General features: G+C 38.3%; 1 protein-coding gene across 5 annotated transcripts in view; it reads left to right on the plus strand.

Moving 5' to 3' along the window:
* The window catches only part of greb1 (growth regulating estrogen receptor binding 1), a 63,014-nt gene extending 56,019 nt beyond the window's left edge, over positions 1–6,995 (plus strand). For 4 of the 5 annotated variants that reach the window (XM_081605314.1, XM_008405743.3, XM_008405740.2 and 1 more), the window contains exons 23-34: positions 47–203; positions 297–399; positions 526–681; positions 808–944; positions 1,056–1,217; positions 1,596–1,800; positions 1,918–2,080; positions 2,176–2,294; positions 3,549–3,781; positions 4,783–4,983; positions 5,599–5,737; positions 6,058–6,995. In XM_081605314.1, coding sequence (XP_081461440.1) covers positions 47–203; positions 297–399; positions 526–681; positions 808–944; positions 1,056–1,217; positions 1,596–1,800; positions 1,918–2,080; positions 2,176–2,294; positions 3,549–3,781; positions 4,783–4,983; positions 5,599–5,737; positions 6,058–6,221 — 1,939 coding nt within the window. In that variant the 3' untranslated portion in view covers positions 6,222–6,995. The remainder of the gene's footprint in view (positions 1–46; positions 204–296; positions 400–525; positions 682–807; positions 945–1,055; positions 1,218–1,595; positions 1,801–1,917; positions 2,081–2,175; positions 2,295–3,548; positions 3,782–4,782; positions 4,984–5,598; positions 5,738–6,057) is intronic. The other variant, XM_008405741.2, reaches the window with a different exon arrangement.
* The last annotated feature ends 5,933 nt before the right edge of the window (positions 6,996–12,928 follow it).

Here is a 12,928-nt window from a genome sequence, read left to right on the forward strand (position 1 = left end):
TCAAAATGCAGGCCATTCTGATTTGAGTTTTTGTTTTTTTCCTCAGACCTCTGCTTAGCAAAATGATGACATGCACAGAGCAGTCGCTCTATTATCGTCAGTGGACAGTCCCTCGGTCCTACCACATGGACAACAGCAACCGCACTGAAGGACGAACCGACAATTTTCACCCACGTAGACTGTTGCTTAGTGGTCCCCCACAGGTACCGTCAGTCTGGTTGTTTTACTTCTATTCTTTTTTTGTTTTTGTTTTCTTCTATTCAGAGGTTTTATTGTTTGGTTTTTTTCATGGTCAGGTGGGGAAAACGGGGGCATATCTTCATTTTCTGGGCCTCCTGTCTCGCATGCTGATCCGGCTAATGGAGGTGGACATCTATGATGACGAGGACATCCACTGCAGTAAGTTCTCACATCGCTATGTAAAAAACGTATCTTCAAATTCTAGACATGGCTTCGTAATGCTAAGTGCTTTTAGTTTTGTCATTCATAAAAAAACGTGCATTGAAAAGTGTATTACATTTTCAGCAGCCGAGGCAGAAGGTGTGCAGTACCACCCACCCAATGCTCCATGGCCAAACACAGAAGTTATAAAGACAATGCCCTTCGACTACACCGTCCATGACCCAAAGTATGATGACATCAGCATTGTATACTGTCCTGGATTTAAACCACGAGCCGATGGTATGAAATCTGCAAATAAAGTCTTTCTTTTGGCAGTTTATTTTTTAATTTCCAAAAGTAATCAAGGTATTCAATCAGTCATCTTGCAATATTACTCCCTCCTCTCTCCTCTGTTGTGTTGCCAAGGAAACCCTGTCCGCCAGGAGGACGTGTACCTGCGCAGACGGACGTCTCGGATAAAGCTGTCCAAGTACGCAGCGTACAACACCTATCATCACTGTGAGCAGTGTCATCAGTACCTTGGCTTTAACCCCAGATACCAGGTCTGCAAGTTACACACCTACTTACACACAAAATGCTAGAAGACGGTGTGAGAATCAACATTCAAGCTACCTCTAAAATATAAATTGGAGCCATCTCTTATCAAATTCCAGATGTATGAGTCAACGCTGCATGCCTTCACATTCACCCATCTTCTGCTCGGAGAAGACATCCAGCTCTATTTTATCATCCCAAAGTCTAAGGAACACTACTTCAGTTTCAGCCAGCCAGGAGGTCAGCTGGAGAGCATGCGGCTGCCTCTCACTTCTGACTGGGTATGTTTATATTTTCATTTTTTCTACAGAATTTGTCAGTGCCGATTCCCAGAGGGACCATTCAACTGTTGAATATTTTCCTTAGATTAGCTTTGAAAAATGCCTTAGTTTTTTGTTTTGCATATAAACATTTATCATGTTGTGCTCTTAATAAAGAGAAATTAATTTAAGGTGACGTTCTTCAAGGATTGGTTGCAGTTACAATATTTCTCCACCAGGTGGTGTAATTGTTAAATCTTTGAGTAAATGTACAAAAGCACAGTCAATTCATGTTTTGCCAGAAATACCCATATTTTATCTTTTTTTATTCCTTGTCATATAGAGCTATCTTGAATTAATAAAATAAAATGTCTGCATTTTATCGTTGTACTTTTGCAGAGCCCAGACTGCATCAAGAGTCCAATCTTCACCCCAACCACCGGTCGCCACGAGCACGGTCTGTTCAACCTGTACCATGCGATGGACGGAGCCTCACATCTACACATCCTTGTAGTTAAAGAGTATGAGATGGCTGTCTACAAGAAGTACTGGCCCAACCACATCATGCTGGTGCTGCCCACTGTCTTCAATGGAGCGGGTATCGGTATGTTCCCCTGATTAACTCTTTATTTTTCTGTTTCACATTTATCGCTTTTGTTTGGATTTTACATATTTTTTCAGATTAAATCACTTTTATAATCATATCTTGATGTATGTTCAGGTGCTGCTCACTTTCTGATAAAGGAGCTTTCTTATCACAACTTGGAGTTGGAGCGCAGTCGGCGGGTGGAAGGAGGTAGCCCGTCGGTTGATGTCTGGCCCTTCATCATCCTAGCTGATGACTCCTGTGTTATGTGGAACGCAGTGGACAACGATAAACTGAGGTGAAAGAAAAACGTAGGCTGTTTGAGAAAGAAGATCTTATGGAAAACTTGTTGGGTTTAACACAGTCCATGTTTACTTTTTGTTGTCCTCATAGTTGTCCCGCTGAACGTGCCGTGTCACTAAAACAAGTCTTGCAGCACATGGAGGCCTGTCCAGACCTTGCCCAGTACGGCCTGTGTGGAATAAGGAAGTGGAACAGCCGAGGAGTAACGGGTGAGAAAACACAATGTCAGGGAGAAAAGAAAGTTTCAGGTTGAATAACTAAATGACTACCAAAAAAACCTTTTAATCCAAAAATACCCAAAACCTTACAGCTTCCTTCATTTTAGTTTATTAAAAATAAATAATATTATTTAATGTTACTTTTCTTGACAAATAAGTTCAAATAACATCCGCATATAAATGAAATCTATACTTATTCACATAAATCCAATTTCAACACTTGGTCAGATGCAGTAACAAAAAGCAAAAAGCAAAAGCAATCATAACCATTATAGACAAACCTAGTTTGCATTTTTTCGTACATTAACTGTTCAAAGAAGCCCGGATTTTTGCAGCAACCAATTTAAATCAAACGGAATATTAGTTTGCATAAATATGCGTCTTTCATTAATTTTGATTCAGAAAATTATAACTTTAATTTTCCTGACTATGTCATAGCTAGAAGTTATGTTAATGTTTTTAAAATCAAGTAGTTTGCAGTTTTGTTTTTTTTATTGCTGCACAATGTTTTGTGATTGGCTTTCCCAACCAAGGGACTCACATATTTACATTTTGTTCTTTAATATGAATTAAATAAAAATACAAATCAAACTCATTGACTTGGCATCAGTTCTTCATGCGGCAACAGTGAATAGGAACCGCTTGCTTTTAACCTAGTTCAATATGAACTGCAATTTTCCATCATCTGTCAGGACTTGAGAGGATGGAAAACGGATAAAGACAAAATATGGTAGCACAGATCCAGGAGGATGTTCTTCAGCAAAGAAAAGCAGAGTAGATGCAGTCCATGGCAGTAATAGCTCGGTCAAAGGTGTTGTCCTAAAGAGAAATAAAGCTAAGTTTTGTATTTGGGAAGGAAAGTTTTAAAATCTTTTCTGAATTTAACATATAACTGCCATCTTCTTATGCACTAATATACTATTGTCAGCTTCAAGATCTGATTTGTGTTGTTATATTATTAAACAGTTTATTTATTCCTGTAACTCAGTTTAGAAGTAGAAGACATTATGCAGATTAATAGATGGATGTTTGAAGTTTTCATTTCTGTAATGATTTTCCACTTGCATCTAATAAAATGTATTTAAGATTAGAATATTATATCAAGCCCACAAAAATCCCCTAAACATTTTCATTATTTTTTCAATAATTTTTAACCACTTTAACTCAAATCAACATTTTGTTTTATAAAACGTAAAGCAGCATGTTCCATTAATTTCATCCTGCAATGCTTTGCTGTTGAATCAGGTGTCAAACAGTGGGAGCCGTTCTCCAGAGGTCACGTTCATGACTTCCTCCTTCTCAATGTCGACCGGAGCCAGAATGTCCAATACGACCAGAACCGCTTCACCTGTCACGATGTGGACTTCACCCTGAGGCTGCACAGCGCCGGGCTCCTTGTCTGCAGGTTCAACAACTTCAGCGTGATGAAGAAGCAGATTGCCATTGGAGGTTACCGGGCATTCATTATCAAGACCAAGGTAGACACTAAAACATAATTCAAGCTGAGCCACTGGTTGTTCTAGACCATTGCACAGTTCATAAAGCCACAAATCAAAAATTACAATCCAGAGACTCTAGTTTATTAGTTCATTAGTCACTCTTTAGCTTTTTTTTTTAGAAACTGTAGAGTACTCACTATTTAGATCAATATTAGATTATTTTTAGATTATTATGCAGAGAGACTCCTGTTATTATAGGAATTACAACAAACTTAGAATCCAGAAAAAATTCTTCCAGAACATGAACACTTACTCTGGACGAAAAGTGGGATTTTTGACCCTGTATTCTGACGCGAATGCAGCTATTCAGCGACAGATATCGACAGCAATCGACAGTTGGCGGGGCAGCGCAGTTTGAATAAAAATGAATAAGAGTCAAAAGGCGGTGCTCAACAGTTGATTTGCATTTGCATGGCACTCAGCAACTTCATTTAAATACGAAAACCTCTGCTAGGCACAAGGGGATAGGGGAACACGGACACACAGCGTTTTTGACCATTTTTGGCAGTGTTCGACTCTGACAAAAACCTTGCCGAAAGCCCTCAATCTCCATGCGCACGGCAGAACAAGGTGTCAACAGCTGACGAAAATCCCATTTTTTGTCCTGTGTTAGTTTTTATTACTTAGAAACTGTGGAGTACTCATTACTTTCACAAAATTAGAAAGTCCAGAGAATACTTATACTTATTTAGCAACCCGGAACAGGGATTAGAATCCAGAATTCAGGAAAACTACTACTTTTTAAACTCCTATTCTTCCAAATCAGAAAAGAAAATGGACCAAAGGATATTCAGGGTTGGTAGATAAGTACATATAAATATCTAGTTTATATACTTTGGATCAACATTATTAGCTTTTTCTTCTTTTGCTCTTTCCTTTGGTTTATTTTGTTTGTATTTCCTTTTAATTCCTGTAAAACACTTTGTATTGCCTTGTTGCTGAAAATGTGCTATATAAATAAAATTGCCTTTACCTTTCAGATGACGGACGTTTCCACCTCAGTGGGGCCCTCGCAGTACATCTGTGCCCCAGACAGCAAGCATCTCTTCCTGGCCTCACCAGCTCAGCTTCTCCTGGAAAAATACCTCCAACACACCAGCCAGAAACTGTTTCCTCTCAGCACCAAGAACTACACTCACCCTGTTCTGTCTGTGGATTGTTACCTCAACCTGGGACCTGAGGTATAAAAACACTCACCCGCCCATACATGCACATAATAACCTGTCACTGTCTGATATTAAATAATGATTTGTAAAAAAATAAAAAAAATTGTATAGCTTTCTTTGAATCTAGGAGTTTACGTACACTAAGAGTACTATAATTTTAAGCAATGTGGGAAAATCCAAATGTATAGATGTATCTTAAAGCAACACCTCAAACACACTGACATTATGTGGAAATAGAGAAATAACATCTCAAGATGTCATTGAGGAAGTTAACATTTTTGCACAGACAGGCATTCCAACTCAACAAAGACCCGAACCATACAAGAAAATTAGTTACAAATTAAAAAAAGTTAATATTTGAGTGGCAATTACAAAGCCAGTTCTACCAAAAATCAAGAAAAATGGATATAAACTTCTGAAATGAAAAAACATTTAGCAAATTACAATAATTTTGGTAGCCCTATAGCTGACGTAAATCAGAAAAAGTTTAGCCTGGTTTAATGTCCGACACTGAGGGAAAAAAATGTTGTTTCTCTTTATAAAGTGTATGCAAATTCGAATGTGATTTCAGCTACAAACTGTGCCGTAGTTGAAGCGGATCCATTTGAACAAATCGCTCTCCTCCTGCAGGTGACGGTGTGTTTTGTCAGTTCCAGACCTCACTGTATCAACATCAGCACCGCTGGTCTGCTGTTCAGTGGGCTTCTTCTCTGTTTCCCTGACACATTTGTGACCTCTGGGTTCCTCAAGAAGTTCACCTTTCTCAAAGGTACAGCAGCAGACCACAAACATACTGGAAAGTGCTGCAATGTTCACAGTGGCCCATAGGGAAAAAATACATTTTACAAACAAAAACACTCAGCAGATCGTAGTGTGAATCAAATCTAAGGTATCGCTTTTAATGTCACAATGTCCCTCTGTAATCGTGGCCTGTACGAAACATCATACTTACCTTTCAAAAATAAATTCATCATAGGACATGAACTCTGTGTAGATTCGTTCTTCATGCTTCCTGCCTGCGACCTATTAAAAAGAAAAGGACTTCTCTCATCTTCACAATGTCTGTCCCTGTTGCCTGCCTCTGTGTAGGTGCAACCCTGTGTGTAATCAGTGCAGATCGCAGCTCACTGAGGCAGACTGTGGGCAGGCTGGAGCTGGAGGAGCAGTGGAGGTTCAGGCTCAGCGACGAGTTCCAGACTGCCAACGCCAAAGAGGACCGGCCGCTATTCTTCCTGACTGGAAAACATATCTGACTGAAACAAATGGTCAAAAGGAGCTGCAAAGAGTCAGTCACAAGAAATTCAGTGGGGTGTTTTTTTTATGTCTTTTACCAGCTCACAGCAGGACATTGATTATTTACTTGCTATCTGGGAAGCTGTTTGATCACTTGATGATAGGAAACGGAAGGTTTTATATTTTGTTCTCGGTTAAGCTTGGATCTATCACTTGATGCTTTGGTGAAGAAATTCCAGTTTTCTACATTTACAGACCTGTGTCGAGCACATATTTTAGTAAAAAGATAATGAAGCTTTTAAAACGCAGACATTTCAGACACTTTTTGCTGTGTGTTATCAGGGTGAACAAACTTCCTGTGTAGATGAATGGAAAACAAAAAGGTGGAAACAGGGAAGACACAATCATTTGTGTGCAATGTAAGCCCATGTTTGGCAAACTTATTAGATTTTTTAGATGCATGTTTTTAAGACTTTTTTTATTTTTTGAAACGAACATTAGAAATTATATTTGTAGATGTAGAGCATGTCATTTTTTTTGTGTGTGTGTACAAAAAGTAAGACTGTCGCTCTGTATCTGTGCTGGTACAATTTTTTTTAATATAAGTTTTATACCTGAAAGGAACACAAATGTGCCATTTCTCTGCAGCTTTTTATCTGTGTACAGTTTTATACACCATTTGTTTAAATTCACATATATTTTAAACTCGATGTGTTTGTGTAGTGAAGTATCCACCAACATGTCGAACAGTTCAAAAGTTTGTTGGCTCTTTATTTTCAGGTCTGTTTCACATTCTCAGTCCTCAGATTGAATTTCTGTGGTTTTCCTGTGTGATTCAGGCCCATTACCCCAAAAAGATCAACTAGAATATTAAACTGTCGTGTCAGGGGCAGGAAAAATGGTGCTGTTTTTATGGAGCAGAAGACAAGAACCTTAAGTCTGCAGTCAGTCTGCGAACTGTCAGGACTCAGATTTCCTCCTAGAACTACGTTCCCAGAAGACATGTGTTGATAAATTTAGTGTAAAATGCTTGTCACACAGACTCAAGCTGCTTACTTAAAAACAGATCACACAAGATCACATCATCTCATACAAGAGCAGTCACTCCATGTTAAAAAAAAATCTAAAACTGTGATATTTCATATTTTTGTAAGGAATTTGACCAGGAAACGGTGAACAAAGACATTTTGTACACCTCAGAAGACCAACGGGGCATTTTTTCCAGAAGATTTTTGAGACATTTCTTGTGTTTTTAGAGGGTTCTTCAGTCAATACTTTAAGGTGGTGAAGCAGCAGTTTGTATCTGCAAACCAAGAATTGGAGACATGACCAGTACGGAGGAGCAAGACTATAGTTGCCCCGATGAGACCGACAGCCTCTCTGACAGCTGGTCCTGGGTAAGACTCTAAAACAATGTCACTTATAATTACAAAACAGACTCAACATGAGATTACTGTCCTGAAGTGACTGGAGAGCTAAAGATTTTTACTTCATTTTTTGATGAAATATACAAACAAGGGTGCATCAAGACTGCATATGTGAGAATTATAAAATCTTAGAGCTAAACTTAATCAGCCATGGCTTAATGAATTTCTAAGAGAAATTACAGTTATGGCTCCAAGATATGAGCTGTAACCTGACTGTATGGAAATCTGTAGAGATGTTGATGTTAGAGGGAGAGGGACTTTAATGTCCGGTCAAATGACCCTCAGTTACTTTACAAGAAAAACTTCCCAGTGTGATTTTCTCTTTGTACTGTGGCTCTTAAAGGTGTACACACACACACACACACACACACACACACCAGTTTCAATGTATGATGGAAAAAAATAGACCACAATGAATATTTCCTGTACTTATGACATGTATAATCTACAATCAGGTGAAAAACAAATCAGTTTAAAGGGAAAAAGTATATGTACAAAAAGAAAGTAGGAGTAATAATCTGGATGTGTAAGTGCTCACACCCTTAATCACCATTTAACTCAATTTCAACATTCATTCTTTGGTGGGAACCTGTCTACACACACCACATGACATCTTGGTGATATTTCATCCTCTGTTACTTGCAAAGCAGCTCTCTTAATCCATAATATTGCGAATACAACTCTAGTTAGGTCACTCCAAAGTTTCAGTTTTCCTCCAGTTATGTTTTTTGTTTCTTCATTTGGATGTATGCTTGGCCTCAATGCGATCCCAATAAATGGAAAAACCTCCTGATTTACAGCTTTCTAGCAAACAACTAAAGAGTTTGGGCTAAAGCTGACTTGTATTTTCATAAACCATGATTACAACTTTTCCATCAGGAGAACATCATGATGCTGCCACCACCAATTGTGTTCAAATTTTATATTAGGCTCCCATACAGTGTTCCTGACTGATAACTTTGCATGATATTTCAGAAAAGTAACTTTGAAAACTGACTTAAGAAAAAGAATAAAATAAGCAAATTTCATAAAATTTTCACATAATGTCTAAAAATGTATTTTAGATTTATCAGATCAACTATAATTTATGTTACGTGTGTACCAAGGAAAACTGAGTGCTGAAATTAAAACAAGTGGCGTTTCAACCAAGCATAAGTTTGGGAGTATGTGTTCTTGTGTATCCAGGTTACAGCAGCATTTTTAACCCATTTGTTTATTTGTTAAATTGTACAGGATAAATGTTGAAAATGATTATGTTATTTTTTGTAGTTAAAATGACTGACATTTTAACAGCAGGGTTTAAACCTTTGGTGGTCCCTTTATGTGGAGCTGTATTTGTGTGGTAACCACATGACTCTCATTGGTACAAACAAGCGTCACATGCTGTTCTCAGTGTTGTACCCTGCTTGTGCAGATTATGTCACTGAACCTGTCTACGTTTAGATCCGAGCGCCTGATACATGCAGCTCCTGTTGAGCCAACACAGGTACACCTCAATGGCCTGATGCAGTCAAACAGAAAAGGTATTGCATAATAACAACATGCTGTCATCATGTGATGCCTTTGTTGACTCTGTTTCTACCTCAGAAAGTTTCTACTTCTGTTAATATTGTGGCTGGTGGCTAAACTCTCATGAAAGTTGCTCTTTTGACCCTCTGGTGGTAACATATGTTGTTGGCAAAACCTTTACCAATAGCCCTACATCCAAACAGAAACCACCAGTGTTTATGACACGTAATTTAGTTATGTTTAATGTAATCAGATTTTAATTTATTTAATTGTTTTTAACATTCTCAGTCTGTTGGACTTTAACCTAAATGATGAATACTCCACTAAGAACAGTGATCTGCATTGTGATACTCTTACCTGTTCAGTAAGTTTGTGTTGAGCTTAGTTATTTTGTCAGCCTGGTAAACATCAAGATGTGGATACAGTTTTCTTGCATGTACAGCTCATTTCAATTCAGCCCACAGATCAAGATCTCGTCTTTGACTCAGGCCAAGATGTTTTCATTTCTTCATTCCCAGCCATATTGGAAAGCTCTAAATCTCAGTAATTCTCAGTAAATCATGTTGGATTTACTGCTCTGTTTGGGGTCATCATGTTGAAGAATCCAGTTTTGCTTCAGCTAACTTTATACATTTTTGCTTTCTTATATTATTATATTAGTATTGCAATGGTTGCTAATAAATATGGATATAGATGCATAAACAAGCATGCAGTAATATGGTGTCCTATAACTTTTTACATCACCATATGCAAGCTACTGCTCACAGATTAAATGCAATAATGGAATATGTGCTAAAAACGACATTAAAATATCTTGAGATAGACAAACATGAACTAGACAAACTTTGTAGAACTAATAGTTACAAAGTAATTGTATAAATACTAAGCTAATCCGATATTTCTGAAGTCTTGGGGTTCAGTAGCTTGGCTGTGGTGTGTGTCTCAGGCAGCTTTCTGATTGGCTCCAACCGCCCATCCCCAGAGCAGACACCCACCGTCTCTGCAGCGATGAAATGAATGCATTGTTGACCTCGGAGGGGTACTGCCTGGGAGAGACTAGGCAAGTTCCTTCTTAGCAAAACAAACCCTGTTTTGGCCCCCAGCTCTCACGTGTCTGACACGAGGTTACACTGTAGCTGGGAGCACTCGCACAAACATAAATACCCTGATTACATACACCAAGACGTAGGATACAGTTAATGTATGATGTTTCTTAACACAGGCATTAAAGCCATGCTTGGACTTCTGCTATTTAAAGAAATAAACTTTTTATGTCAGTCGTCTTCTGTACTGGTGAGCAAAGAACTGTGATCGCTGTATGATCGACGGCACTAATACTGACCCATGATTGTCCTTTGAGAGTTTGAGATTTTGTAAAGACTTTAAATGTAACATTATTTGGCGAATGTATGTTAGGAAGCCTCATATCACCATAGGCTTGTGGCGAACCACCCCAAGTCCAACTCCTGTCACAGGTCTGCTGTCGTCAGAGTTGTGCTTAAAGAAGCTGACCAGCTGACTACAGCTTCTTGACCGTTTTTGCAGTATAAGTCTTAGCTAGCACTTAGCTAAGACCTTAAACTCCTGAATCTCTCTCAAGTCCAGCATTTTTCCCTGACCGTCATGTTTTCCTCCATCTCTTCTCTCCCCCTCTCTCTTTGTTCCTCCCTGTTGAATGGGACAGTTCCTAGAAAGCCCAGCACATTTCCTTGCTTTCCTGCCTGGTTCTGAGAGTCCATTTGTGTGGGTGCGCGTGCGTATGTGTGTGTGTGTGTGTGTGTGTGTGTGTGTGTGTGTGTGTGTGTGTGTGTGTGTGTGTGTGTGTGTGTGTGTGTGTGTGTGTGTGTGTGTATGAACTGTGTGTTCATCAGGCGCAAGGCCAAAGTGAAAGGTCACATGATCCACAGTTACGCAATGAAAAGTATGTGTGCAGTGACAGCAAAGTTTGATCAATACAGTCATCAACTCTAACATGTGTTGGCTCTGCTGGAGCTGTTTCCACACACACACACGCAGACACACACACACGCACACACACACACAATCCGAGTCCAATGCGTTAAGCCCAGAATACCAAGAAGGACCAGACCCAAATAGCTGAGTGTAAGTTCAGGGAGGTGGTTCTTAGAAACTTTAAGCAACAACAAAAAGAGCCACAACACTAAACTGAGGGAGACTCTATAAAGACAGAATACAAAGTGTTTTATTACAGCACCATTTAAAAAGTTTACACCAACAGTAAAAATGAAGTAATATTCTCCCATTTTATTAACAGAGTTCTACATTTTATTTAACAAAAAAAAAGAACCTTTGAAAAAGGTCAGATTTTTAGGTTTATTTCAAATTCTCTGGCTATCATAGAACGGATTAATCCATCAAAAGCGCAGAAACTGACTTTTGAGATGTAATAATAGGAGGCAAAACTTACAGATGATGAACTGATCAAGAAACACGAACACAAACATCTTTACACAGGACACACAAAGATAACGGAGGAATCCAGCAGGGCATGAATGACACTGAGAAACTTAAGTAATGGGGACAACAGATTAGACAAGATGGTTATTAAAATAGAAACGGATGAATGAATGAATGAATGGACTCAACGTGGGAACAAGAACAAAAATATGTGGGTGGCATAGAAAAACATGAACAAAAGGTCTGAAACTGACCTAAAAATATATATGAAACATACCACAAAATAAGCCTGAATGGTTATAATGAGCCAGAATAAAGAATTCAAAAGATGTTAGAAGCTTGTGACAGGAAATGAAGCCAGACAAATAGACTTTAAATGATCAAATGCATTCATTTTCCTAGTGAAATAAAACAGGGGAGAGTAAAATGTGCTAAAACACAAACTAAATTAACTTTTACCATTTTACCTTTTGACTGTTTGCAAGTCAGTAGTTTCACTAAAGACCCACTGGGCCTTTTGCATGACTGTTGACGCCTTCAGGCTGCATGAATGTCAACGCTATTCTTGTCTCCACGGTCACATACTAAACTTATGTTTCTTCTTAATGGTAACATGACCTCGCTCCTCTCTCAAGTTTACATACAGCATGTACCTTCTGTGTTCTTGAAGGTTTATATTTATTATTGCCATTAACTGTCCTTAGTAATAAAACACTGAGACTGATACAACCCGGCAGCAATAAACACATCATTCAAGGTAAATAATTTATTAGTGTATAATCATGCCTCACCTCTGAGAAGCTTTCGGCATTGCTGGTCAAAAGCTAAAAAAAATAAAATAAAATATCCAATGTTATTGTTTAAAAACCTGTAAAATATTTCAGCATACCAATCCCATGCTTCTGTTCCAAACCACAAACGACAGTTTAAAAGAGACACACTGTTTGATTAGCAGAACATTGAAGGATCTACCCAAGCAGACGGCCTGGCTAATCATCTGGTGCTGGGCTTTTGGAGAAGCAGGAAGAGTTGTAAATGTAAAAAAAACATACAGACAATCTCATTAGGGGACCATATGTAAATGGAGTTGTTTTTTTTTTATTATTTTTATTTTAGAAAAAAGTGATAATCTGCTGGAATGTTGTATGAAAATCAAAATAACAATGTATAAATGTTCTACATAGCGATATCAGTATATCAGATTTTTTAGCGATAGAAAAACATTTTTTTTTCTCTTTTCTCCGATTAACAGCAACAAGATCATGTGACGCACTTCTGCATTTGTCCTCCTCACACACACACATTGCACATTACACACGATTCGTACCTATAAAATGATTTAACCATAAACCACGTAACACTATCCCTGCACA

Source organism: Poecilia reticulata, chromosome 3 (assembly GCF_904066995.2).
Source record: "Poecilia reticulata chromosome 3, P_reticulata-male-v2, whole genome shotgun sequence".
Classification (NCBI taxonomy): domain Eukaryota; kingdom Metazoa; phylum Chordata; class Actinopteri; order Cyprinodontiformes; family Poeciliidae; genus Poecilia; species Poecilia reticulata.